Source organism: Zophobas morio, unplaced genomic scaffold (assembly GCF_036711695.1).
Source record: "Zophobas morio isolate AGI-343-1 ecotype UQ-CSIRO unplaced genomic scaffold, CSIRO_AGI_Zmor_V1 ptg000021l, whole genome shotgun sequence".
NCBI lineage: Eukaryota > Metazoa > Arthropoda > Insecta > Coleoptera > Tenebrionidae > Zophobas > Zophobas morio.
In genome coordinates, this window is record NW_026972126.1 from 28,760,816 (window position 1) to 28,782,729 (window position 21,914).

The 21,914-nt window shown below is 38.3% G+C and overlaps 7 protein-coding genes across 8 annotated transcripts; 2 read left to right on the forward strand and 5 right to left on the reverse strand.

Annotated features, from left to right (window-relative positions):
- Positions 1–286: 286 nt before the first annotated feature.
- LOC135132373 (zinc finger protein ZFAT-like) lies at positions 287–2,182 on the reverse strand. Its single transcript, XM_064060448.1, has 2 exons — positions 1,937–2,182; positions 287–1,885 (listed from the first exon to the last, which is right to left on the reverse strand). The coding sequence occupies exon 2, from the start codon at positions 1,873–1,875 to the stop codon at positions 370–372; it is 1,506 nt and encodes a 501-aa protein (XP_063916518.1). The 5' UTR covers positions 1,876–1,885; positions 1,937–2,182; the 3' UTR covers positions 287–369.
- Positions 2,183–2,567: 385 nt separating this feature from the next.
- LOC135131861 (zinc finger protein 142-like) lies at positions 2,568–3,689 on the forward strand. The gene has a single exon (XM_064059707.1). It carries the CDS (start codon positions 2,568–2,570, stop codon positions 3,687–3,689), a length of 1,122 nt encoding a protein of 373 aa, XP_063915777.1.
- Positions 3,690–5,128: 1,439 nt separating this feature from the next.
- LOC135132166 (zinc finger protein 142-like) lies at positions 5,129–7,923 on the reverse strand. The gene is made up of 2 exons (XM_064060147.1): positions 7,777–7,923; positions 5,129–7,725 (listed from the first exon to the last, which is right to left on the reverse strand). The coding sequence occupies exon 2, from the start codon at positions 7,707–7,709 to the stop codon at positions 5,331–5,333; it is 2,379 nt and encodes a 792-aa protein (XP_063916217.1). The 5' UTR covers positions 7,710–7,725; positions 7,777–7,923; the 3' UTR covers positions 5,129–5,330.
- Positions 7,924–9,124: 1,201 nt separating this feature from the next.
- Positions 9,125–11,541, reverse strand: LOC135132005 (zinc finger Y-chromosomal protein-like). Its single transcript, XM_064059916.1, has 2 exons — positions 11,456–11,541; positions 9,125–11,403 (listed from the first exon to the last, which is right to left on the reverse strand). The coding sequence occupies exon 2, from the start codon at positions 11,383–11,385 to the stop codon at positions 10,003–10,005; it is 1,383 nt and encodes a 460-aa protein (XP_063915986.1). The 5' UTR covers positions 11,386–11,403; positions 11,456–11,541; the 3' UTR covers positions 9,125–10,002.
- Positions 11,542–13,269: 1,728 nt separating this feature from the next.
- On the reverse strand, positions 13,270–16,547 carry LOC135132189 (uncharacterized). Its single transcript, XM_064060182.1, has 2 exons — positions 16,318–16,547; positions 13,270–16,192 (listed from the first exon to the last, which is right to left on the reverse strand). The coding sequence occupies exon 2, from the start codon at positions 16,190–16,192 to the stop codon at positions 13,574–13,576; it is 2,619 nt and encodes an 872-aa protein (XP_063916252.1). The 5' UTR covers positions 16,318–16,547; the 3' UTR covers positions 13,270–13,573.
- Positions 16,548–16,727: 180 nt separating this feature from the next.
- On the forward strand, positions 16,728–18,023 carry LOC135131862 (zinc finger Y-chromosomal protein 2-like). The gene is made up of 2 exons (XM_064059708.1): positions 16,728–17,664; positions 17,707–18,023. Exons 1-2 carry the CDS (start codon positions 16,728–16,730, stop codon positions 18,021–18,023), a joined length of 1,254 nt encoding a protein of 417 aa, XP_063915778.1.
- Positions 17,932–19,812, reverse strand: LOC135132190 (zinc finger protein 711-like). Of its 2 annotated transcripts, XR_010280979.1 has the most exons (3): positions 19,725–19,812; positions 18,122–19,674; positions 17,932–18,073 (listed from the first exon to the last, which is right to left on the reverse strand). XR_010280979.1 is itself a non-coding variant. In XM_064060183.1 (2 exons), the coding sequence occupies exon 2, from the start codon at positions 19,661–19,663 to the stop codon at positions 18,338–18,340; it is 1,326 nt and encodes a 441-aa protein (XP_063916253.1). In that variant the 5' UTR covers positions 19,664–19,674; positions 19,725–19,812; the 3' UTR covers positions 17,932–18,337. The 2 variants fall into 2 exon arrangements, 1 of the variants encoding a protein (XP_063916253.1); XM_064060183.1 differs by having other exon boundaries at positions 17,932–19,674.
- Between the last annotated feature and the right edge of the window lie 2,102 nt (positions 19,813–21,914).

Below are 21,914 nucleotides of genomic sequence, written 5' to 3' on the forward strand. Positions count from 1 at the left end.
TGCGTTAAGTACATTTTGACACTACTGGTGCAGAGATTTAAAACAAAATTATTATCGAATTACAGCGTTTAGTACAAAATAGGAAACCAAGTAACAATCTTAAAGTAAAATGAGAAACAATTTTAAACTTTTGAAAATTTTGTTTTTTGATTTTTGAAAAATGAAAACTTTTAACTGGAAAATTGAGAACCAGACTAATTCACGAAAAAGTGGCTGTTCCATTGAAACATTTTCATCTTCGTAACCACTACATGTTTTATCAACAGTTAACGAAAAGAGCAGGAGGTAAATACAAATTAATTTTATTGATTTTTTAGGTATCATTACAAAAAAAAAAAAATACAAGGTTTTACGCAACATGGAGTCAATTTATTTTTCGGAATGTACCAATCTCTTATGATCCTCGAAGTGCTTTTTCACTTTGAAGGCGTAGTTGCACTGGTTACACTCAAACCACTTCGTCTGCGGTGGTTTAATCAGCTTCCCATGTTTGCTCTTCGTGTGGGATCGCCAAGACATCTTAGTTTTAGTTTTATGCGGACAAAAATTACACTGAAGCCACTCAATTTCCTCATCTGGTGTATGTTTGCACAGTACATGCAATTTTAAATACGTTTTAGTAATCGTTTTATAGTCGCACTGTTCACACTTCAACCACTCGAGCTGATCCTCACTTGTATGTTTTCTTAGGATGTGCCGCTTCAAATGGCAGAGCCACAAACTTGTGTACTTGCAATGCTCGCATTCAAACCACTGACTCGGCTCGTGCTTCGTTCTCCTGTGAACTCTTAACGAGTCGGCGGATTTTAGTCTCACAGGACAGTCTTCACATTTCAGCCAATAAACAGTTTCTACGTGTCGGGCTTTATGCGTGTGGAGTCGAGCCATGTCGGTGGCTTGATACGGGCATTGGTCACATTGGTATCTACTTTTAACCTTGTGGTGAACAATCATGTGTCGCACTAAATGGATCTTGTTCAACGTTTTGTAAGAACAATGGTAGCAATACAACCACTTCGCATCTCCATCTTCAGGTTTATGTTTGGCAGAAAGGTGAATCTTGAATATCAAACTGTACCGAGTTTTGAAATTGCATAGGTCACACTTGAACCACTCGTCATGATCTTGGTGTTTATAATAATTGTGCGCTGTTAAACCGCCTCGGTTCTTCGTCACGAAGTCGCACTTTTCACAATTGAACACTTTTAAATTTAAATGTAGCTTTTTGTGAAGTTTGAGATCGGATCTCTCCCTGCTTTGGTATGAACACATATCACAAAAAAATTTTGCTCGATTGCTGTGAACGCTTCTCACGTGTTTTCGCAAGCAGGCCTTCCGGACGAAAGTTTTTCCGCAGTATTTACAGGGAAGCGGCTGTTTTATTTTCGGTTTGAAGTGAGACTTTGTGTGTATTTTTATACTGTTTTTATATTTGGTGGTGAATTGACAATGTTCACACTTGAACAACGGCGTGTCTTCACTCTTAACAACACGGGGCGGTTTTGCACGTTTGCATGTTATTACGTGCTTGAACCACGCTAGAGAAAAATAGGTTTCGAAAGAACAGTTTTTGCAGATGTAACTCTGCACAGACAGGAAAGATTCTGCGCCATTCTCCGGCTTTGCGATGTGATATTCTTCGATGTGTTTCTTGAAAAATAAAGTAAGGTTTGTCTGGAAGTCACAATCTTTGCAGAAGTATGTGTTAATGTTGTCTTTACAATCGAAAGGCGTGTTGGAAGAACGGTGACTCCTAACGTGATTTACCATTAGAAATAGTGACGTGGAAACGAATGGGCAGTAGTTGCAGTTGTGGACATGGTTATTCGAAGGGGCTTTCCACACAACGCTGTCTGAATATTCCAGACAAGACATTTGGCCAGAGCTGAAAAGGGAAGGTCATTAGTTAGATAATACGTAGTTTTAGGCGACTTACACTGTTTTAAGCGCGACAAATCAGGTACAAACTGACAACGAGTAACGGTCACCAAACATAACCTCAAAAACTAAACCAAAAACTGACGCCTGAGTGGCCTGGGATGCGTTCACAAATGTCTAAATTGCTGTGAGGAAAATTGGATCCTTGTGTAAAAGTCGAAGAAAAAAATTATGTTGACCGTATGTTTTGTAGAACCGCAACAACAAAGCCTAAAATTAGACGATCCCTGCAACAACTACTATCCTGGAAAATGAGGAAAGAAACTAGAGGATGGATAAATTCACTCACTCTTAATATATTGTTGGTTGCGTACACAAAAACTATTTTTTTTTTTCAATAAAATCTTAAAAATAAAAACAAACGTTACGTGGAAGCAGATGTGTATTAATTTAGCGAATGTATAATGAATATTAAGCTGTAAAATTAATATAAAGTTTTAAAATAAATGCGGTCTGTATAGTTGGTTGCATACTACATAAGTATTTGAACGTACCCCAATGGAAGAAAGTGAGGTTGTGTTATATTTTTGCAACAAACATTAAAATAAATTAAAACCAATATATTTGTCTGTAAGTTTTTTTAATCGTTTTGCCACCCCTAATAATATATTGTAGCCACAGATACCAGTATGTCGCTTGTAGACGCCATCAAACCAAAAATTGAATTCCCTCTTCGCCTCCAAGAATCGTGCGTTATTGCGAAAAACCACCCCAAATATTATCACTTTAATCAAAGTCTTTTCATCTGTGAAAACAGCACTTTGGACCCATACACCTGCAGCTCTTGCAACTTTGTGACCGACCTAATCACAGATCTGCAAAAACACATTACAGAATACCGCAACTGTGACCGAAAACCACTGGCTTACACTGCACAGAATTATGAGTGCAGAAATTGCACTTTCCAGACACATTTTTCGTTAAAGTGGCTGAAGCACGTCGTGAGTGAGTGTGTTGGAACCGGTTTCAGTTTCCACTACGCTTGTGACCAGTGTTCATACAAAGGAAAAAAATTGTGTCATTTAATCACCCATCAAATAACGCAGCATCTTAGAGAAATTCCATGGCATTATTGCAAAAGTTGCCCCTACAAAACCAAGGTAAAGCACAATTTAACCGTACATATAATTGCGAAGCACACAGCTGATGAAGACATTAAGTGGTTGAAGTGTGACAAGTGTCCATATAAAGCCAAAATACTGAACTCGTTGAAGAACCACATTAAGAGTGCACATTCACTTGAAAGCGCTGTGACGTGGTACGAATGCGACCAGTGTACTTATCAGACGAAACAGAGATCAAATTTAACAATACACACCTTGATGAAGCATTTCAAAGAAGGAGATATCAAGCGCTATCATTGTGATTTATGTTCTTACAGAGCTATCACAAGCACGAAGCTCAAAGTGCACAAGATTGCGCGACATACGGACGAGAAAAACATTAAATGGTACGAGTGTGACCAGTGTTTGTACAAAGCGAAACAACAAGGAACTTTGAAGTTGCATAAAATAAATAAGCATTTGGGAGATGACGAAATCCGGTGGTACAAATGCAAGGAGTGTTTGTATAAAGGCAAGACTGGGAGCAATTTAAAAAGGCACGTCATTTCGAAGCATATGGACGAGAAAGACATTGAGTGGTTTCACTGTGATCAGTGTGGATATAAAGCGACGAGGAGGTATAGCTTGAAGTTGCACAAAGATAAGAGACACTTGAAAAAAGAAAATTGCGAAAGTTATGTTGCTTAGTTTTCAAATTATTTATAATGGATTTATAAACTTGTCGCCGATGTTGCTGTTTGCCGTTGTAAGATAAATACGCAGCCAAAGTATGCGTCGTTTATATCATCGGTTGACGTTGCCGTTCACGTTAGGTTTTCAACCAATCAAATTGCGGTAGTGTGCAGTGCTACCAGCTTGAAGGAAAATCCCCTGAAGTAGGGGGGACATTCAGGTTCCGTGTCTCCGGCTTTAGAGCACCCCGGCGCTCCCTCCCCCGGAGAGGGAGCTGGCGCCCGAGCGACCGCCGCTCCTGACCGAAGGCGCCACCCCCGGCGGCGTGAAGGTAGCCGCATAAGCTTGGTCGACCAGACGTGTTACTGACATCAGCGATACTAGTCGACCCAAAGCTTGGCACCCAAGTACGCCGCCACCCCATACGTTATCGGCGAGATTCCGGACCGTCACCGGAGAACGTCCGTCCCATCGTCCGGAATTTCGTCGCACATTATAGCTCTAATTGTGTTCAAAATGTTTTTCTAAGTAGGGCCAACGTTCAAGTAGGTTTACTATTTTATTATTATATGTATAAGGGATATATCTTAAATTTTTGAAAATTTTTATTGTCGGAGAGTTTTTATTTAAAATGAACAATATTTATAATATAATTATTTTGTGAATTATTGTTGCATTATACAGGGTGGATCAGCTAAAAGGAAACACCTCGAATAACTTTTTTGGGCAAAAGTACTGATATTAAATTTGCAAATGGAAAATAATAACCCGCGTGCATACGTAAATTCACTGCTTGAAAAAGGGAACGTAAAAAGTATATTGTAGAAATACCATTAAAAATAACTTTATTTGCATCACTATTTAACATTAGTAAATTATTGTAATTTTTGTCGCACAGTCAGTTGTAAACTGTCATATGTCATGCCGCCAGTATTTGGCGTTTAAATTAACATTAACAAAAACTAGTTATTATTTTGTACATTGAGAACATGACAAGTCTGCAGATTCCAGAAGAAGGTAAGTAAATATGGACAGCTGAATTATAACTGAATATTTAGAGCATTAAATTTCCTTAAATATTGACACTGTCATGACAAAGTATGAATGATTGTTTTATTTATTTAAAAAAATGATAAGTCGACCTAAAAATGTTGTGAGTTACTTGTTCAGAAAATTTTCTGATACGGCTCGTCTTCCGAATGACTCACCTCTCACTTGTGGCTAATTGTCTGTATAATTGATTGCATGATACGCATTCATTGATTAAAAGTGGTCCTTGCAAATGTATTTTAACTATTAAACATTTTGTAAATGAAATTGGTACAAACAAAAGTTCCCCTTTTAGACCAAAGTCCATTTTAATATATAGTTAAGAGCAATTCCGGTTTAGGAAACCGAGGCGAAACCGAGGTTTACTAACTTCTGCGACTGAAAATTAACAAACAAAATCAAGGTTTATATTTTTACTAAGAGCAAATTATATTCAAATATTTCTTACAAAACCTTCGTGACAAAAAAAAAACAACCTCCACAATAAATGTATACTTTCCTACAAATTTAGTCACATCTCTTATCACCTAATTACAGGAAATCACAGTATAACAAAGCATGAAAAAGCAAATATACATGCTACTGTAACTAAATCGCACACAAAAATTAATACTTAATACTGTTGCCTGGATGCCGGTTCCTAACATGCGCAAACAACCCCCCGCGCCTCTTCGACCTATACGGACAGCTGTCGCATTCAAACCACACGATATCCTTCTCATCCGTATGCTGCTCAATCACGTGTCTCTTCAAAATCGCCGATGTCTTAAACACCACCAAACACTCACTGCAACTCAGACCCTTCGCATCATTACTGGAAACCTTCACTTTATGATTTTTAAGCACGTGCCTTTTTAACAACGAGTTAAGGTTAGTTTTGTAGGCGCAAAACTCGCACTTTAACACGTGTTTGGTGTCCACGTGTCGCTTGAAACTTATCTCGCCTTGGAATATCGCTGGACACTGATCACAGGGATACGTTTTGGCGCAATCCTTCTGACGTTGCTTCATATATTCCACCGCTTTTGTCGGGTGGTGCTTTAGAGTGTGTCTGCGCAATAATTTCTCCAGTTTAGTTTTATACTCGCAGTATTTACATTGAAACCAGTCGATCTCGTCGTCTTTTAAGTGTTGACAGATTTTGTGGAAGTGGAGGTCTTTGATAAATTTGGTTTTGTAAGGGCACTGGTCGCAGTTAAACCAGGTGAATTTTTTTTCGTTGGTGTGTTTCGAGGTCATGTGGCGCTTCAAACTCACCTTACCGGGGAATCTATAGGAACACTTTTCGCACTCGTAGAGTTTCGACGGTTTGCTTAGTTTGGGCATGGGGGTTAAGTCTTCTTCGCTTTTGATTATTGTAGTTGGGGGTTCCTGCAATTCTGGTTTTCTGTGTTTTTTCAAGTGACTCCAGAAGCTTCGTCTCAATTTTGATTTGTATGGACACAGTTTACAATTCAACCATTCCCCTTTGACTGTTACGTGTTGGCGCGATTTGTGCTCGCGTAAATCCGAATATAGTTTGGCTTTGTAGCCACACTGGTCACACTCGTGCCACTTACTATCTCCATTACTACGCGTCACGATTAAATTCTCCGCCTTCACTTTATTAGAAGTCGTGTTTGATTGTGATGTTTGTGAGTGGGTTTTCATGTGAGTGGTCAAGTTATATCTAAATTTCGCCTTGTATGGACACAACGAGCACGGGAAACAATCGGTTTTGTCGTTCTTGAAGTGTTTACATGATTGGTGTTTATTTAAATTTCCGACGTATTTAGTTTTGTATGAACAGAGGTCACACAAGTGCCATTTAGTATCTTCGGTACTAGGCGTTGCGATTGAATTTTCCTCTTTCGGTTTGACCGGACTTGATGCTTTCGGACGAATTTCTACTTTGCTCTTTTTATTAATTAACTGCGCCCCTTTTGGATGCTTTTGCAAAACGTGACGTGACAAGTTTTGTCTAAATTTGGTTTTGTAAATACAAAACTTACACTGCCGCCAGTCGTCCGAACTAACTTCTCGGTGTACGTGTACTTGGTGTTGGGCTAAATTCCAAGAATGATTGGTTTTAAAGGTACATTGATCACATTTGTACCACTTGGAATTGGTAGTACCATGTTTTGCCATCACATGTAATTGTAGATTTTTCTTCCACTGGAATTGGTTCGGGCATTTGTCGCATTTAAATACAGCAGGACTACTTTTGTTGCCTTCGAAATATTTCTTGGAGGGGTGTCGCCTCAACACGTGACGCTTCAGCGAGTGTTTGAATTTCCCTTTGTATGAACAGTACCCACACAAGAACCATTCGATTTCGCTCTCCTTCAAGTGTTTCGCTATTTTATGGTTCTTCAAGCGACTGAACTTCCGGGCTTTGAATGGACATTCATCACACTGCTTCCACTTGTCGGTCCTCGCCAAATGCTCGTTCATTTTATGTGCAGCCAGAAGACACTCCCTCCTGGCTTTATACGGACACTGGCCACACTTAAACTGCGCCCCCTTCGACCAATTAGTGCTTGTCCTGCGACTTTTCCTGATCCCATTTAGTCTCACACTTGTTGGTTCCGGTACAGTGCACTTTTCCGGCGCCGGAAAAATCGCCACCTTATCTTTGAGGCACTTTTTCACCACATGCTGCATCAGCGTCAGCGAAAAGTAAGTGATGAAGTTGCACTCGGCACAGATGTAGCGGCGGACCTGAGAGTGTCCGTTCGGGGGGCTGCTCTGACTGTGGTGGTGCTGCCGGATGTGCTTCTTGAACAGCACGGTCAGACTAGTGCGGAAGCCGCAGTCCTTGCAGAAGTAGGTCTCGATGGTGTTGGATGGACAGTCGAAGAGTTTCTTGGGGGCTCGGTGACGTCTGACGTGGTTTATCATGAACAGGATCGACGTGGAGAAGTAGGGGCAGATTTTGCAGTAGTGCACGTTCTTGTTGGAAGTGTTGATTTGGAAGAACTTGTCCGAGTACTCGAAGAGTGCCATGGTGAGGGTGTCGCGTCTGGTGGGAGTGGGTTAGTGTGTTTGGGTGGCGTTTTGGGGTGGTACTCACCGAAATGGGGTGAAGATGTTATCCGCGGGTGGTGGATGTTTGTAATTTGCTTTGTTTGGGCATTGGGTTTGTTATAAACATAACCGTACAAGCGACAGGTGTATATAACCTCACTAATGGCGGCTGGTGTCTGTCAATTTTAAAGATGACAGTATGGGGTGCGTTCGGGATTAAGTGGAATTGACAGACGTTTTTTAAAGCGATGAAAGATTGTCAGTATTTTGATGCTGAATTTGGTTTTGTGGTAACAGTGCGGTGTTCTTTGTACGTGAAGGCACAAAATGTTTCAAATGTAAACATTTTTAATGAAAGCATGCTCATACCAACGAAGGATTGCCAATTTGCCACTATAAAATATCCCCACTGTGTATGATTTTCTATGATCGCGACCTAAAATTACCACGCACGGGCAAGACGAGAGGCAGGGGTACGGGGGAGAGATTGAGTAACAGAAAAGTCACTAATAACTAATAAGTCTACGCGAAGAAAAGTATACCATTCTCACGAAATTTGAAATATCAAAATAAATCTAATCTTCAGAGATATGAAAAAGAAATTTTACGTTACTCGAAAACTTTCGAAGTGACTTCCGTTCACTTTACAGTACGAAAATGCTTTCCTGGGTTTTCGGCAGTTTTATATTTTAGCGAAATTAGAAAGCTGTTCGAGCGTAGGAATTTCAGTGTATTTTGTAGCGTTAGGTTGCTGGTCATTTAGATGTCAACTATCAAAAAATCCTAATCTCACAGGTTAGAATTTACAACGTCCATATTTGTTGCAAATTTCCTCCTTTTATTACAGTATTACAATTTCTAATTTTATATATTTGAGGATTAATTGGAAATTTGCAATTTTAACTTAAAATTATTATTTCTATTTGGCTATAAGCAACCAATCATACCTACTATGCGTATTGAGAAATTACTAATCAAAAATTAAAAAGTTAAAAAATGAAAAAATCGAAAACCGGGAAATTGAATTTTAAATCTTTTAAAATAATATACTCCTGCAGTTGTGGTGTGTAAATCCGTGTCGAATTTTCACTCTAGACATCCAGAGTTTTTGGAAAAAATTCAAAACTGGATAACAATATGTTTCATTATAACTTTGAAACTGCAAAACCGATTGCTCTGAAATCTTGTAAATATTTTAAGCGTATCGTAATCATGGTAAATCGTTAAGCAAATTTTATTTGTTTATTCCCTCCTAAAAAATTAATGACGTCATCCCAAAATTTTTCCGAATAAATCCTATCCAAAATCTGCAAAATATGATGAGTCTATACCTGTAATTTATCACTGCATTAAAAGTTTTTAAATTTCTTAGACAGGGTGTCTAAAAAAAATACTGAATGAGTTAATTTATTTTATTGATTAAATCGGGAACGGCTTACCCCGTTTTCCCGAAAATTTGGGAATACAATACTGTTATCATTAGTATTACACTGCACCTATCCAAAGTGATATACATGTTTTTGCAAAAATGTTTTTGACATCACAAAATTTTGTTAAGGGAAAACTCATTTGGAACGTACGCCCAGCACGCTTCTTTACATTTATTTTAACGTTACATACATATCTTAATTTTAACTTATAAGGGTTCTCATAAAAAAATAATAAAATTCGCATAATCAAATTTTATAATTTTTCGAAAAAGCTGGATTTGTAGTATTGTATTTTAGAGACAAGGGAAGTCCTGTCGAAATAACCTTCGACCAATTTTTTTTATAAATAAAGACCGATTTATAGTGACATATATAGACGTATAGACGCACTGTAAAAACATGAACAATACAAATCTGACATTTGCGTAGTAAACGGGGTGGTTTTGCATGTGATTAATTGAATAATAACGAGACTGATACAGCAAGACAAAATAGTTTTATAATAGTTAGGAGTAATAAATAATAAAATAATAATAATTTATGTAACATTTAATATCATTTGACGGAACACTATCACGTCCTTGGATGCGCGTTATAAAAAATGATAAATAAAATTATAAGCAAATTAATATTATTAAAATTAAATTAAAAGTGAACATGAATTTAAAGGCAATTTTTTTTAATGTGGTCACATTGCAATATTCACGTTAAAAACTGCCATTTTCATCAATCCTTAACTATATCACAAGAACTTCCATTACGTCACCAACACAAATCAACAGTGGTTGGATTTTGAAAAAACGAAAAAAGCAGCCTGAAATGTCAAAATTCCTATAACCCACTCAAATTAACTCGTTCTTCTTACGATGTACTCGGATTTTGTGTTCTGTCACTCCATGGTTCCTTTTCGACCTATACGCACACTGATCACACTGAAACCACTGGATGTCCTTTTCGTCCGTATGCCTGTCAATGACATGTCGGTCCAAAACCTGCCGCCGCATAAATCTCATTGGACACTTCTCGCACTGATACGGTTTCAAAAAGTAGTCACTGCCCCCAAACTTGACGCCTTTCAAAGTGTGGCTGCACAACACATGTTTCCCCAGCACGTGCTTAAATTTGGCTTTGTAATCACAATATGTACAGTGAAACCACTGAACTTCGTCATCTTTCAGATGTCTGTATATCTTGTGGGTTTTAAGATCACCTGCTGACTTAGCTTTATATGGACAGTGTTCACAGTGATGCCACTTGATGTCTTTTTGTTCACAGTGTTTTCGGTTTATATGTGATTTCAAACTCTGAGTTTTATTAAATATTAACGGGCATTTTTCACACTCGTATAATTTGGTATCGTGGATGGGTTTATGAGGTTTTGGTCTATATTTTTTGGCTCCGTGCATTGAAGAGATGTGTTTTTTCAGGGCGCCTTTGAATTTAGTTGTGTGTGGACAGTGGTCGCACTGATACCACGTGATTTCATCGTCTTTCAAATGTCTACTTATTTTGTGACTTGCTATATCTTTAAAGACTTTGGTTCTGTATGAACACTGGTCACAGTGATGCCACTTTATATCTTTTTCATCTAAGTGGCGATTTTTTATGTGTAGCTTTAAAGTACACTTATTTTTACCTTTATATGAACATTGTTCACACTGATACCATGTAATTTCGTGGTCTTTTAAGTGTTTCCATATTTTATGTCTGTTCAAGTGAGATTTCGTCCCTGTCACATATTCACACTGATCACACTGATGCCAATTGTTTTTATTTGTACTTCTAGGGCTTATCTTCAGTAACTTCGTTTTAACTTTCCCATTTTGGTCATTACTATGTTTTTTCCTTCTTTTTAAACAAGTTTTTTTCACGTGTTGTAACCATTTCATGGCAAAAAATGTCCCAAAGTTGCATTTTTTACAAAAATAACGCTTAACTCTAGTTTTTTCTGTAGAAAAACTTTTTTCACTCGGTTGGCTGTGGTGATCCTTTACATGGTTTTTCAGATTTATAGTCAGATGTGTTTTAAATTCACAGTCTTTGCAGTAGTAGATCTCTAATGAGCTTGTTTCACAATTAAACCATTCTTGAGCTGTACGGTGACTTCTGACGTGATTTACTATTACGAAGATCGACGTGGAGAAGTATGGACAACGCTTACAATAATGAACATTGTTGCGGAGGCTTGGAAAATAGATGTTTTCTGAATATTCCAGGACTGACATGAGAGTTGATAAATTCAGCTGTTTAAGGCGGTCGTTAAGAATGCGATGATAATAATATGTGAATACTTACCAAGTGTTACGACACACATTGACTTATTAGTTGCAAAAACTACATAATCGGCCTGATGTAACATAACCTCAAAAAGTAAATTGACGTCTGAAATGTCAAATACGAGAGTACGTTCATTATTAAAAACCAGTTGAAATCATTTTCGCGTGAAAACAAAAATCCCCTAATCTTGTTGTGCAGTGACTAGAGAGCGTGGAGACACAGGTGGAGATTACGTGGAGATACAGTGAAACCTGTCTATGCCGGACTTTGTAGAAGGCGGAAAACTGCTCATCGCGGAAATTTTCCGCAGTCCCGTTTTTTCAAATACCTAATTTAATGTATTTTGGTCCGTATAAGCCGGAAACTGTATAACGCGGAAACGGAAAATATTTGTAAGTCCCAACGTGTCAAAATACATGTACCCAACTCTGTGTAAAACGGAAGCGAGAACAAAGTTGATGATTTCTACGAAAAATATATAATTCAATTCGTGGACCTGCAGGTGCATTTTTTGTCAACAGAAAATCACTGTTCTCAATTCTCATTTAATTGGTGTCTCTCGTGGTTATATGTGTGTTCGCAATGGCCCATAAAACGACCAACAATAACAACAAAATGGATTTAATTAATGTACACGAGCAGCAAAATTTGAGTGTTAAAGAAATTTGCAAAAGTTCGGTTGTAAAAAACGCAAGTGTCTCAAATTATAAGACATATCCCGAAATAAATTAGAGAGTAATGGCAAAGCGGTGAGTGTGTAGCCAAACTTTTGCAGTTGAGAACAAGCATGGAAAATATATCTAAATGGCCGAAAAAGCAAATAACAATAAACAACTATTTCAAATAATTCTTTTATATGTACCTATGTATTCAATTTAGTCAAAATTCATTTCCGTTTTATAGAGGTGTACTTTCCGTCATAGCCGGGTTTCCTGCAAAAGCCGGAACCCTGTTTAAGACGGATAAAAATTTTGGACCCACGCGATTCCGGCATAGACAGGTTTTACTGTACTGGAGAATAAAGTGATTTATGAGTGATTTGGTTTGTTTTGAAGGGACAATGTACACATTTGCAATAATGCTCTAAGGGAAAAATAAGTTACTTTTGGTTGAAATACATACATAGCAAATATTACCAAAAAGTTGAAAAATATAACCTCAAAAATCATGAAATGACAGATGGTAAATTGTTCATAAACGCCATTTAAATTAATAAGCATAACGTACTATATTTATTCACAAGTTTCTAAAAAATTTGTAACAAAAATTACTTTAATTTAACAAAATTACTTATACTTATACCAGTCTTATATGTATATACAATGCCTTCTAAACTTACAAGCCACGCTGTTACATTTGGCAACGCTGCAGTAGGCTGTTTAGGTAGTCCTACGCGCTAAATGTCGCTTGGTCGCGTGTATCTGCAGTGTGCGCATAATCGTTCAATATTTAATCTCCAATGCCGAAAAAGTTTAAAGCAATAAAAATATTACAACGGATAAAAAAATCAAAAAATAATAATTTCAACTGACGGTTGATATCTTTAAAATGCCTTTGCTGTAATATTGTTTGTGAATGTTAATTTTACGACACAACAATGAAATTAAATACCGCAAAAAAATAATGTGAATGGTTTTTCAAAAGAGTGTGATTTCATATATGTAGGTACTTACGATATTTTTAAATAAGACAATTCAAGACCGTGACAAGAGTTAATTGTTCCACTACTGAAAACCGAAAATGCTTAAATTGGGCTCTTAATTCAAAAGCTTTTAAAAATTCGACCCGAGATCGGATCGCACATTGAAGGGCTTGAAAAAAATATAAAAAAATTAATAATCAGTTTATATTAAACAAAATAAATGATATTCAGTACACAAATACATAATATTGGTCGGTAACACATAACGCCTACATATCTATAATAGTTATAATATGTATAAATGAAACTTAATTAAGACCATAATATTAAGACTTATTTTTGCAGAGTATCCAACTTCCTTTTATTCTTACTGGAATACACAAAATCGTTACAAATTTTAGAATAATTGTTTAATACAATATTGGCCATTATAGAACATACTTTTTTGAAAATATCTTGAAGATTTGTCCCACAAGCACAACCATCGTCAACATTTAAAAAAAATCATTCTCCTGTAATCGACGCATGGTTAATTTAGTAATAATGTTTTTGTGGTTGGAGTATTGAAAGAATTTTTTTTCATAATCTTCTGATGTAATGATAAATTGAAAAATGCTGGCCATTTGATTAAAAACATATTTGATTTCGTGTGAAGGAACAGACAGCCCTCCTCTCTGTAGGTGATCAAAATATACATCTCCAGTACCACAACCTTTTCCTACTCTCAATAATTGTTCACATAAAGAGCATGACAGGGATTTTAATACTGAATGTGAAACATATCCGCAAATATAATTCTGAACAGCTTCATCAGGTACAACTTCCTCTAGATGAAAACTGTCCTCTAAAATAACGGCAAAATCAGAAATATCTTCATCGCTAACTTCAGATACATCGTAATTTAATGCGTCCTTCAAAGAAATTGTACCAGCACCTACTGACTGAAAGAGTCTTCTTAGTCTACACTTTTTTTCAGACTCTAGAATCTGTCGGACAGAAACATGGTAATTGCTCCCAGATAATCTGCGATACAGCCCAAACCGTTCTTCCAGATTGTCTGTTTCGCATTTTTCTGGTAAAATATAATTTACTTTCAAAGTCGTTAGAGAATATTCGGCAAACTTTAACAAAATGGAAGTACTTCGAAATAATGCTGAAGCCGTATCCTTCGATAATCCGTCTTTATTTAAGGTTGACCACTTTTCTAACCAGAGCAAAAATTTTTTTAAAAACTGAATTTTTTCATCGTCCATGCTGTGAATAGGTCCTGAAAATCTGTTGCGTTTAGCAATTCCTTTTACAATATTCTTGGTGTTTACAATATCCCACCAATTTCTGATTATTTGCAAAAAATCAGCAGTTTCATGATAGGCTGGAATTGTTTTTAATGCTGCGATAGTGGTGTCGTGAAATACATTATCCGACAACTTAACATTTTGCCTCTCAAAGTTATTGGGATATAAGGTTTTCCTATTCAATTTGAAAGCTTTCTTAACCATTAATTCTTTCTCTTGATTATAAAATATCCTAATATGTTCTAAACGTGCCTGCTTAACATGTTCGAAATTATTAAAATCTGGGTAAGTGAATGTTTTCAAATTATCTTTTCTATTTAACCAATTATTATAAATATTTTTGAATAAATGCACAAAATCATACGTTAAAAATATAGGCATATTACTGTGTAACGGATTACAAAATGTATCACCTGATACCAAATTTTTAAAAAAATTTTGGTTCAATCGATTGTTATCTGTAATAATAAGTATTACTTTAAAGTCACATTTCTGAACCACATTGATTGTTTCCAATGCAGCATGTTTTAATTCTTCCCCAGTGAGATTATTTACAGGATACAGACGAACCACTTCTTTAAAATTTCCAAAAACTGCAGTGATCATGAATGTTACAACAGTTTTTGCCGCCTGTGTAGGATGGTTTTCTGCCATACCGACAATGTTATTATTTTTGAAACTTATATGACTATGAACATAAATCTCATCAATCAATAGGGCCACATATTTTTCTCTTTCAGTTAAATGGCTAGCTAAATGTTCAATATAATGTGTTGTACTGGTAGAATCATTTGTTGAAACATTGAAACCTGAAGACAATTGCTGCAAATATCGTTTATGTGGCAGAAAAAAGTAGTCTCTCAAAATATTGTATGCAGGCACAGATTGTGAATATATCATAAATGCAAATAATAATACTGATGAACTGTATTTGCTCTTCTTCTGACATAACATTTTAAGCTGCTGCAGAATACTGTCCAAATACTTCTTATATTTATATTCATGATCATCATTCAACAATGCATGTGCTTTTTCTAAAAAAATATATGCTTTATTTATATAATGTTCAGGAACAGTATCTTCTCTATGTGGTACATTTTTGTACCGCAACAATAAATTTTCAAATTGTGACCATTTGGTTAATTTTAGAGTACCAGTAAACAGCCACCGCAAGTCATTATAAGATATCTCATTACCTTTTACAAACACTTTTACTCCTAAATCGTTCCTTATGTTAACACTACAAACGACTGTAAGTTCTTGAATTTCACAGTCAGTTTGATGATCAATGTTCAGCACATAACACCACACACCATCTTCTACCACTTTAAAACTCCACTCTGATAGATTTTGTAGATGATTTTTAAAGTTATTTACAAAATTATCGTAGCCATTGATATTGTCACTTAACAAAAATTGTTCAATTTTTGCAGCATGCTGTTTCTCCAACTGAATTCTTCTTTGTTCTGGATCTTTTCGCTCTGGCACTAAATCCACTGAGAGATATCCTGGTAAATTTTTGAAGATTTGGGGTACAGCATCCTTTGTAAGTTTTGGATATTTCAACAAGACTTGCTGCCTTTCCCCATTTGGCTTCACACAAACTTGATATTTAACAACATGTCGATCGTTAAAATGATTAATACAAACTGCTGAAGTAGCAGAAGGGGTCCAATCTTTACGTGGTATTGCTCGTATCCACACATTTTTCCGGGCAGGATCTTTCGGAAAGGAAAATGTTGTCACAGTAGTGTTGGTTTTTTTAATTTCACTGTCATAATTAGATTTGCAGGCTGGAACGCAACACCTACGAGGCATCTGCAGAAAATCAAGTTTTGAGGTTAGGTACATTAATCTGTTAATTAATAATGGCTTTCTTGACTTGACAGCAACAACAATTGTAATAGACTTACAACTGGGTTTAAAGTAAAGTTAAAGCTTACCGTAGGGTGGTTTTAAATAACAGAAACCGTCTCAAAAGTAAAAAAATTCAAACACAAACTGCTCACGTGAATTGGATGACATCGGACTACCTTACAGTGTTGCCGATTTTCAACATCATGGCTTGTAAGTTTAGAAGGCATTGGTATATACAAATAATATATATGTATATTCAGGAATCGGGAGCAGGAATATTTTACGAATGCAAGGTTATGATTTTGAACGTACTCATGCTCCATGCTGAACAGATGATAACTGACAAGTGACAGTTCGGTGTTCTAGGTTCTGTTTACTAAAAATTGCGAAACTCTGCATTTGTTCTTGAATAATTTTAGCTCGTTCCTTTCAATGTCCGTTAAAATTGAAGAAGTTATACTTTATTGAAGCGTTGAAGGACCCCATTTAACGCAATATGTCACTGTTAGAATACTCGGGCAATCTTTACAAACGACCACAACACCAAAGCCTCCATCACTGCAAAAAGTGCTCGTACATCACAACAGCCTACTTTATAATGAAGAACCACATGACACGCCACGACGCACCCCAAAAACCCTTCGATTGTGCAAACAACCGCCCTGAAATGTACCTGTGCAAAGACTGCAACTTCCAAACCTCACTAACTATCTGCCTTAAAAACCATATCGCAGACTGCCACACTCTCATGCAAAAAACAGTAAAAACCCTCCCTTATTTGGAAAACACAGTACAAAGCTATATTTGTAAAAAGTGTAAATTTGAAACCCAATTTTTACTGGAGTGGCTTAAACACGTCAGGTGTTGTGGACACAAAGAGGAACGACAGGTAGCCAACAAGAAACTGTTTAGTTGCGAGTTTTGTCCATATACTTCGACCCGCAGACCGACTTTGGAAATCCACAAAACCCTGAAACATCTAAATGATGAAGAAATCAAGTGGTACAAATGTGACCAGTGCCCCTTCAAGACAAAAACTAAATACTATGTAAACAAACACAAAGACCAGCATCTCCAGATTTGTAAAATCTGCTTTAAAAAGTTCAAGTCAAAGGAGGAGTTGAACGACCACGTTAAAAACCTGCACTTGCAGATGTCGTTTTTGTGCGAAAAGTGTGCTTTCTTGGCCGGTTCGGCTACGGAACTACAAAAACACGAAGAGAAAAAGCACTCGAGATTGGAGTCTTCGTATGAAAGAGGTACAGGGTTTCGGTGTCGGATTTGTACCTACCAAGCCAAAGACCAAACAGAATTGAATTCTCATAAAATGAAACTACACGTGGAGAAGCGATTCCAATGTCAACATTGTCCCTATAGAAGTTACTTAAAGCAAGCCTTACACACCCACATCATCGCAAAACACACAAATCCTAGTGAAATAAGCTGGTTCTGATGTGACCAGTGTGATTACAAAGCCAAAGTCAAGCTGAGTTTGAATATACACATGCTGAGTAAACACACACGTGACGAAGACATAAAGTGGTTTAAGTACGAACTGTGCCCTTATAAAGGGAAACGGAAGTACGATTTGAAGTCGCATGTGATGTACAGGCACGCAAAGAGCCACTCTGTTAAGTGGTTTGAGTGTGACAAGTGTTGCGCTGGGAATGGTTTAAAAAATTGTCTCAAGGAGAATAAAATTTATCAGTGCGACGAGTGTCCGTTTATTGCGAGGATGAAGTCAAATATGATACAACACAAAAAACAGGAACATCAAGTTGATGGAATTTAGTTAAAGTAGTGGGGCAAGAATTTTCTGTGATTTACCTCTGGTTTTCTAGGCTAAAACATTAAAATAGATAAAACTCGCACGATGATTTTTATTCGTACCTTCAAAAATTCAGGTAAACGTAACCAGTGACAGTTTGTCTATGATTTTCTACGTTCATGGAAGCAGACGTGCGATTTTTGAACGCACTACACACGACATCGCTTTGGAGTACGTTCGTCAGCGTCAACCGACTATAATTCTGCGTACGAGAATTTTTGGTTGCCTATCTAACAGCCAACAAACCCCCTTTTACATTAACATACGCTAAAATACGGTTACTCCACGATTACTTTTCTTCTTCGTTTCTTGTTTTCGTGCATCGCCCTATGGTGCCTCCTCAAGTGTCCCCCATTTATCGTCTTGTACTCGCACAAATCGCACTTCTTCCAATTAATGCTCTCTCGATCCATGTGCTTCCTCATCTTATGCACTTTCAAATTCGATTTTTTCCTGGTTTTAAACGGGCACTCCGCACACTCGTGCCACTTCTCTTCGCGCTTGCATCGCTTCAGCAACCGTGCCAGACTCCGTTGCACTCGCTCCTCGTGCATAGCTTTCTGGTGCCTTCGTAGGTGTCCGCTCGTCTTCGTCTTATAATCACACTGTTCACAATGCCACCACTTCAAATTCTCTCGCTTTGTGTGTTTGACAATCGTGTGCGTTCTCAAATTTGACTTGGTTTTGGTTTTGTAAGGGCACACTTCACAGTCAAACCACTGCCCTTCGAACTTGCGGTGTCTTGACAATATATGGGACGTCAAACTCGTCTTTTGTTTGCCTCTATATGGGCATTCCTGGCATTTAAACCACTTGATGTCCTCTTCGGAGGTGTGTTTACAGATGATGTGTTTGTTTAAAGTTCCCTGGAATTTGGCGCGGTAGTCGCAGTGTTGGCACTGGTGCCACATGATCTCGTTTTCGTGCATGTGTTTGGCGATTTTGTGGACGTGGAGCTCCCATCGGGTCTTGCATTTGTGGGTGCAGTAGTCACAGTCGAACCACTGGATTAATTGCGGATTTAAGTGGCGCGCTTTTACGTGGTTGCGTAGCGTGTTTTTGAATTTGGTGTTGTAAGGGCAGTGGTCGCACTGGTAGGTTCGGTTTTCGTGGATGATTTTTCTGTGATAGTATAACTGGCCTTTGGTGTTGAATAAGCTACAACATTCGAGGCATTTGTACGTTTTAATGTCTATACAGGAATCGTCGTTTTGCGATGATTTTGAACATTTGAATACATGTTTCAGCCACTGTAGGCCGAAATGTGTCTTGAAGTTGCAGTTTTTGCATGTGTAACTCTCTATTGGGTTATTTGGGGTCTCCTCAAGTTTAAAGATATGTGTAGCGAACTTTATTTCTTTGTTAGTGTGTTTTTCTCCGATGTGTCGTTTAAAAAGGATTGTTATGTCTGTTGAGAAGTTGCAATCTTTGCAGTTATAAGTTTCTAGTTTCTTTTGGCAGTTGAACGGTGTTACTGAGACACTGTGACGTCCGATGTGGTTTACCATAAAGTACTTTGAAGACGAGAAGTACGGACAAGATTTAGTATTATTATTTTTTTCTCCACATTTATAGCGGTTTTCCGAGTATTCCACGATTGACATTTTAGCTTAACCTGTACTCATTCAAATTAATTAAATTTGGAAAGCACAGAGCAATACTGACCAAAATTATCTCCAATAAATTGTGTGAAATGTTCAACTTGTTTGAAAAATAATAAAAACATAACCTCAAAGAAGTGCTTGCCCGTTTGACAGCTGTCAATTGTGAAAAGGCATTTTTGAGTACGTTCGCAAATACTAAACTGTTGAATAACTAATATGTATAAAGGCCTCGCCACATAGGCTGTGCTATGCTATGCTCATATTAAAACGTTATGTCTATGCTATGTAAAAAATACATTCACATAGCATGAACATGACATACAGTCACAGGTGGTGTTCACAACAGCCATGCCATAGAATAGTAGCAATTGGTAGCATAGCATAGTAGATGTGTGTTTATAAATAGTTATTAGTAAAAGCAGTGGTGAGTAAAAGTGGTCGTTCATTTTGAAACTTGTTGGTGTAGCTGACAATCTTAAATAAAAAAATTCACGAAGAGAACCTGATCGAATTACTTAAACTTTATTATTATTGTAGGAACAACCGTTCCCACAAAATCAGGTGTTCTACCTGAGGGCATTCGTAATATTTGTATAAATGTAAATATTTCCTATCCTTCGTTTACCTGCCCTACACTTCTTCATACTTTCTCTTTTCGCTTCTGGAACTTTCTAAACCCTTCTTTACCTACTTCCACCTCTTCAAATCCGAGCTTACCTGTGTACCATTTTAAACACCCTTCCTTCTTCTCCCTGGCACCCTCGAACAGTAAACAACGAAATAAAATCTCAAAACCGTACCGTCGCTTTTAAATCACCAACAATACCCACAACTGGTGACCCCGACGTGATTGAAAGAAGAAAAAAAACGTGAGTATTACCAGTGATCGCGACGAGTAGAGTGCGGAATTTCGAGAGAAAATCAAAAACAATGGCGCCAAACGATACAAATAGCCCGTCAGTCGATCGCGTTGCCGTAAAAGTTCCACCGTTTTTGCCCCAGGATCCGGAATTATGGTTCCTGTTACTTGAAAGTGGTTTTGAAGCGTCGGGCATTACGCAAGAAAACACTAAATTTGGTTACGCGGTCGGCGCCCTGGATGCGAAATACGCGGTCGAGATACGCGATGTACTCCTAAAGCCCAAAAGCGAGCGGACATACGAACTGCTAAAACGCGAATTAATCAAACGGATGGGGACATCAAAGGAAGAAAACACGCGCCGCCTCCTGGAGGACGGTCCACTTGGGGACCGCAAACCCACGCAGTTCCTCCGCCACCTACGAGTTCTCGCCGGGACGGAGTTCCCAGAAGAGGTCCTACAGACGCTGTGGATGAGACGCTTGCCCACACACATGCAAGCGCTGCTGGCCGCGCACAAGGACCTCACGCTGGATAAGAGAGCCGAGATCGCGGACTCCGTTGCGGAAGCTTATGGTAACCTGGGTAAAATAGCCGAGACAACCGTATCACCCGCAACCCCGTCATCGACCCAGGAGCAATCGAGGATAGACGGACTGGAACGCACCTTGGCGGCCGTCTTGCAAAAGTTTGCTGCAATTGAGATCTCCCCAATATCGCAGCCTCAAGACCGTTCGCGACCGGACTCGCGGCCAGGCACATCATCATCATCGCGTTCGCGTTCGCGATCGGGATCTCGTGATCGAATAAAAGGCGACAGCGGTATTTGCTGGTACCACTGGCGTTTCGGCGACAAATCAAGAAGATGCGACAAGCCGTGTAGGTACAGTTCCCTACCGGCGGGAAACGCCGAGGGCAGTCGTTAAAGACGGCCATTGACGCCTGCCCCACCACCCCTACAACAACATCGAGCCGTTTATTCGTCACCGAGAGGACAACAGGAAAAAAATTCCTCATCGACACCGGCGCCGATCTGTGTGTGTTCCCGCACGCCCTGCTACCAAAACCGCGTACGAAGTCCGCATATGAACTTTCCGCGGCAAACGGCACCGTCATCGCGACGTACGGAACAATCACGTTGTCGTTGAATTTAGGCTTACGGCGCGATTTTACGTGGAGATTTGTTGTCGCGGACGTGGTGAAACCCATTATCGGAGCCGACTTCCTGGCTCACTACGGACTCCTGGTGGACATAAGAAACCAGCGACTACACGATCAAATTACTCAACTCACTTCCATCGGAGAGGTGACTGAGTGTGAGATCCCGTCCGTAAAAACCATCGCCGGAAGTTCACCGTTCCACGAACTCCTCCAACGGTTTCCCGATGTCAC

Bases quoted from the DNA above. Each gene is read 5' to 3' on its own strand.
- LOC135132373 (XM_064060448.1), bottom strand. From the start codon at position 1,875: ATGTCTTGTCTGGAATATTCAGACAGCGTTGTGTGGAAAGCCCCTTCG.
- LOC135131861 (XM_064059707.1), top strand. From the start codon at position 2,568: ATGTCGCTTGTAGACGCCATCAAACCAAAAATTGAATTCCCTCTTCGC.
- LOC135132166 (XM_064060147.1), bottom strand. From the start codon at position 7,709: ATGGCACTCTTCGAGTACTCGGACAAGTTCTTCCAAATCAACACTTCC.
- LOC135132005 (XM_064059916.1), bottom strand. From the start codon at position 11,385: ATGTCAGTCCTGGAATATTCAGAAAACATCTATTTTCCAAGCCTCCGC.
- LOC135132189 (XM_064060182.1), bottom strand. From the start codon at position 16,192: ATGCCTCGTAGGTGTTGCGTTCCAGCCTGCAAATCTAATTATGACAGT.
- LOC135131862 (XM_064059708.1), top strand. From the start codon at position 16,728: ATGTCACTGTTAGAATACTCGGGCAATCTTTACAAACGACCACAACAC. The intron at 17,665-17,706 runs GTGAAATAAGCT...GTGATTACAAAG, and splicing joins CGCAAAACACACAAATCCTA to CCAAAGTCAAGCTGAGTTTG.
- LOC135132190 (XM_064060183.1), bottom strand. From the start codon at position 19,663: ATGTCAATCGTGGAATACTCGGAAAACCGCTATAAATGTGGAGAAAAA.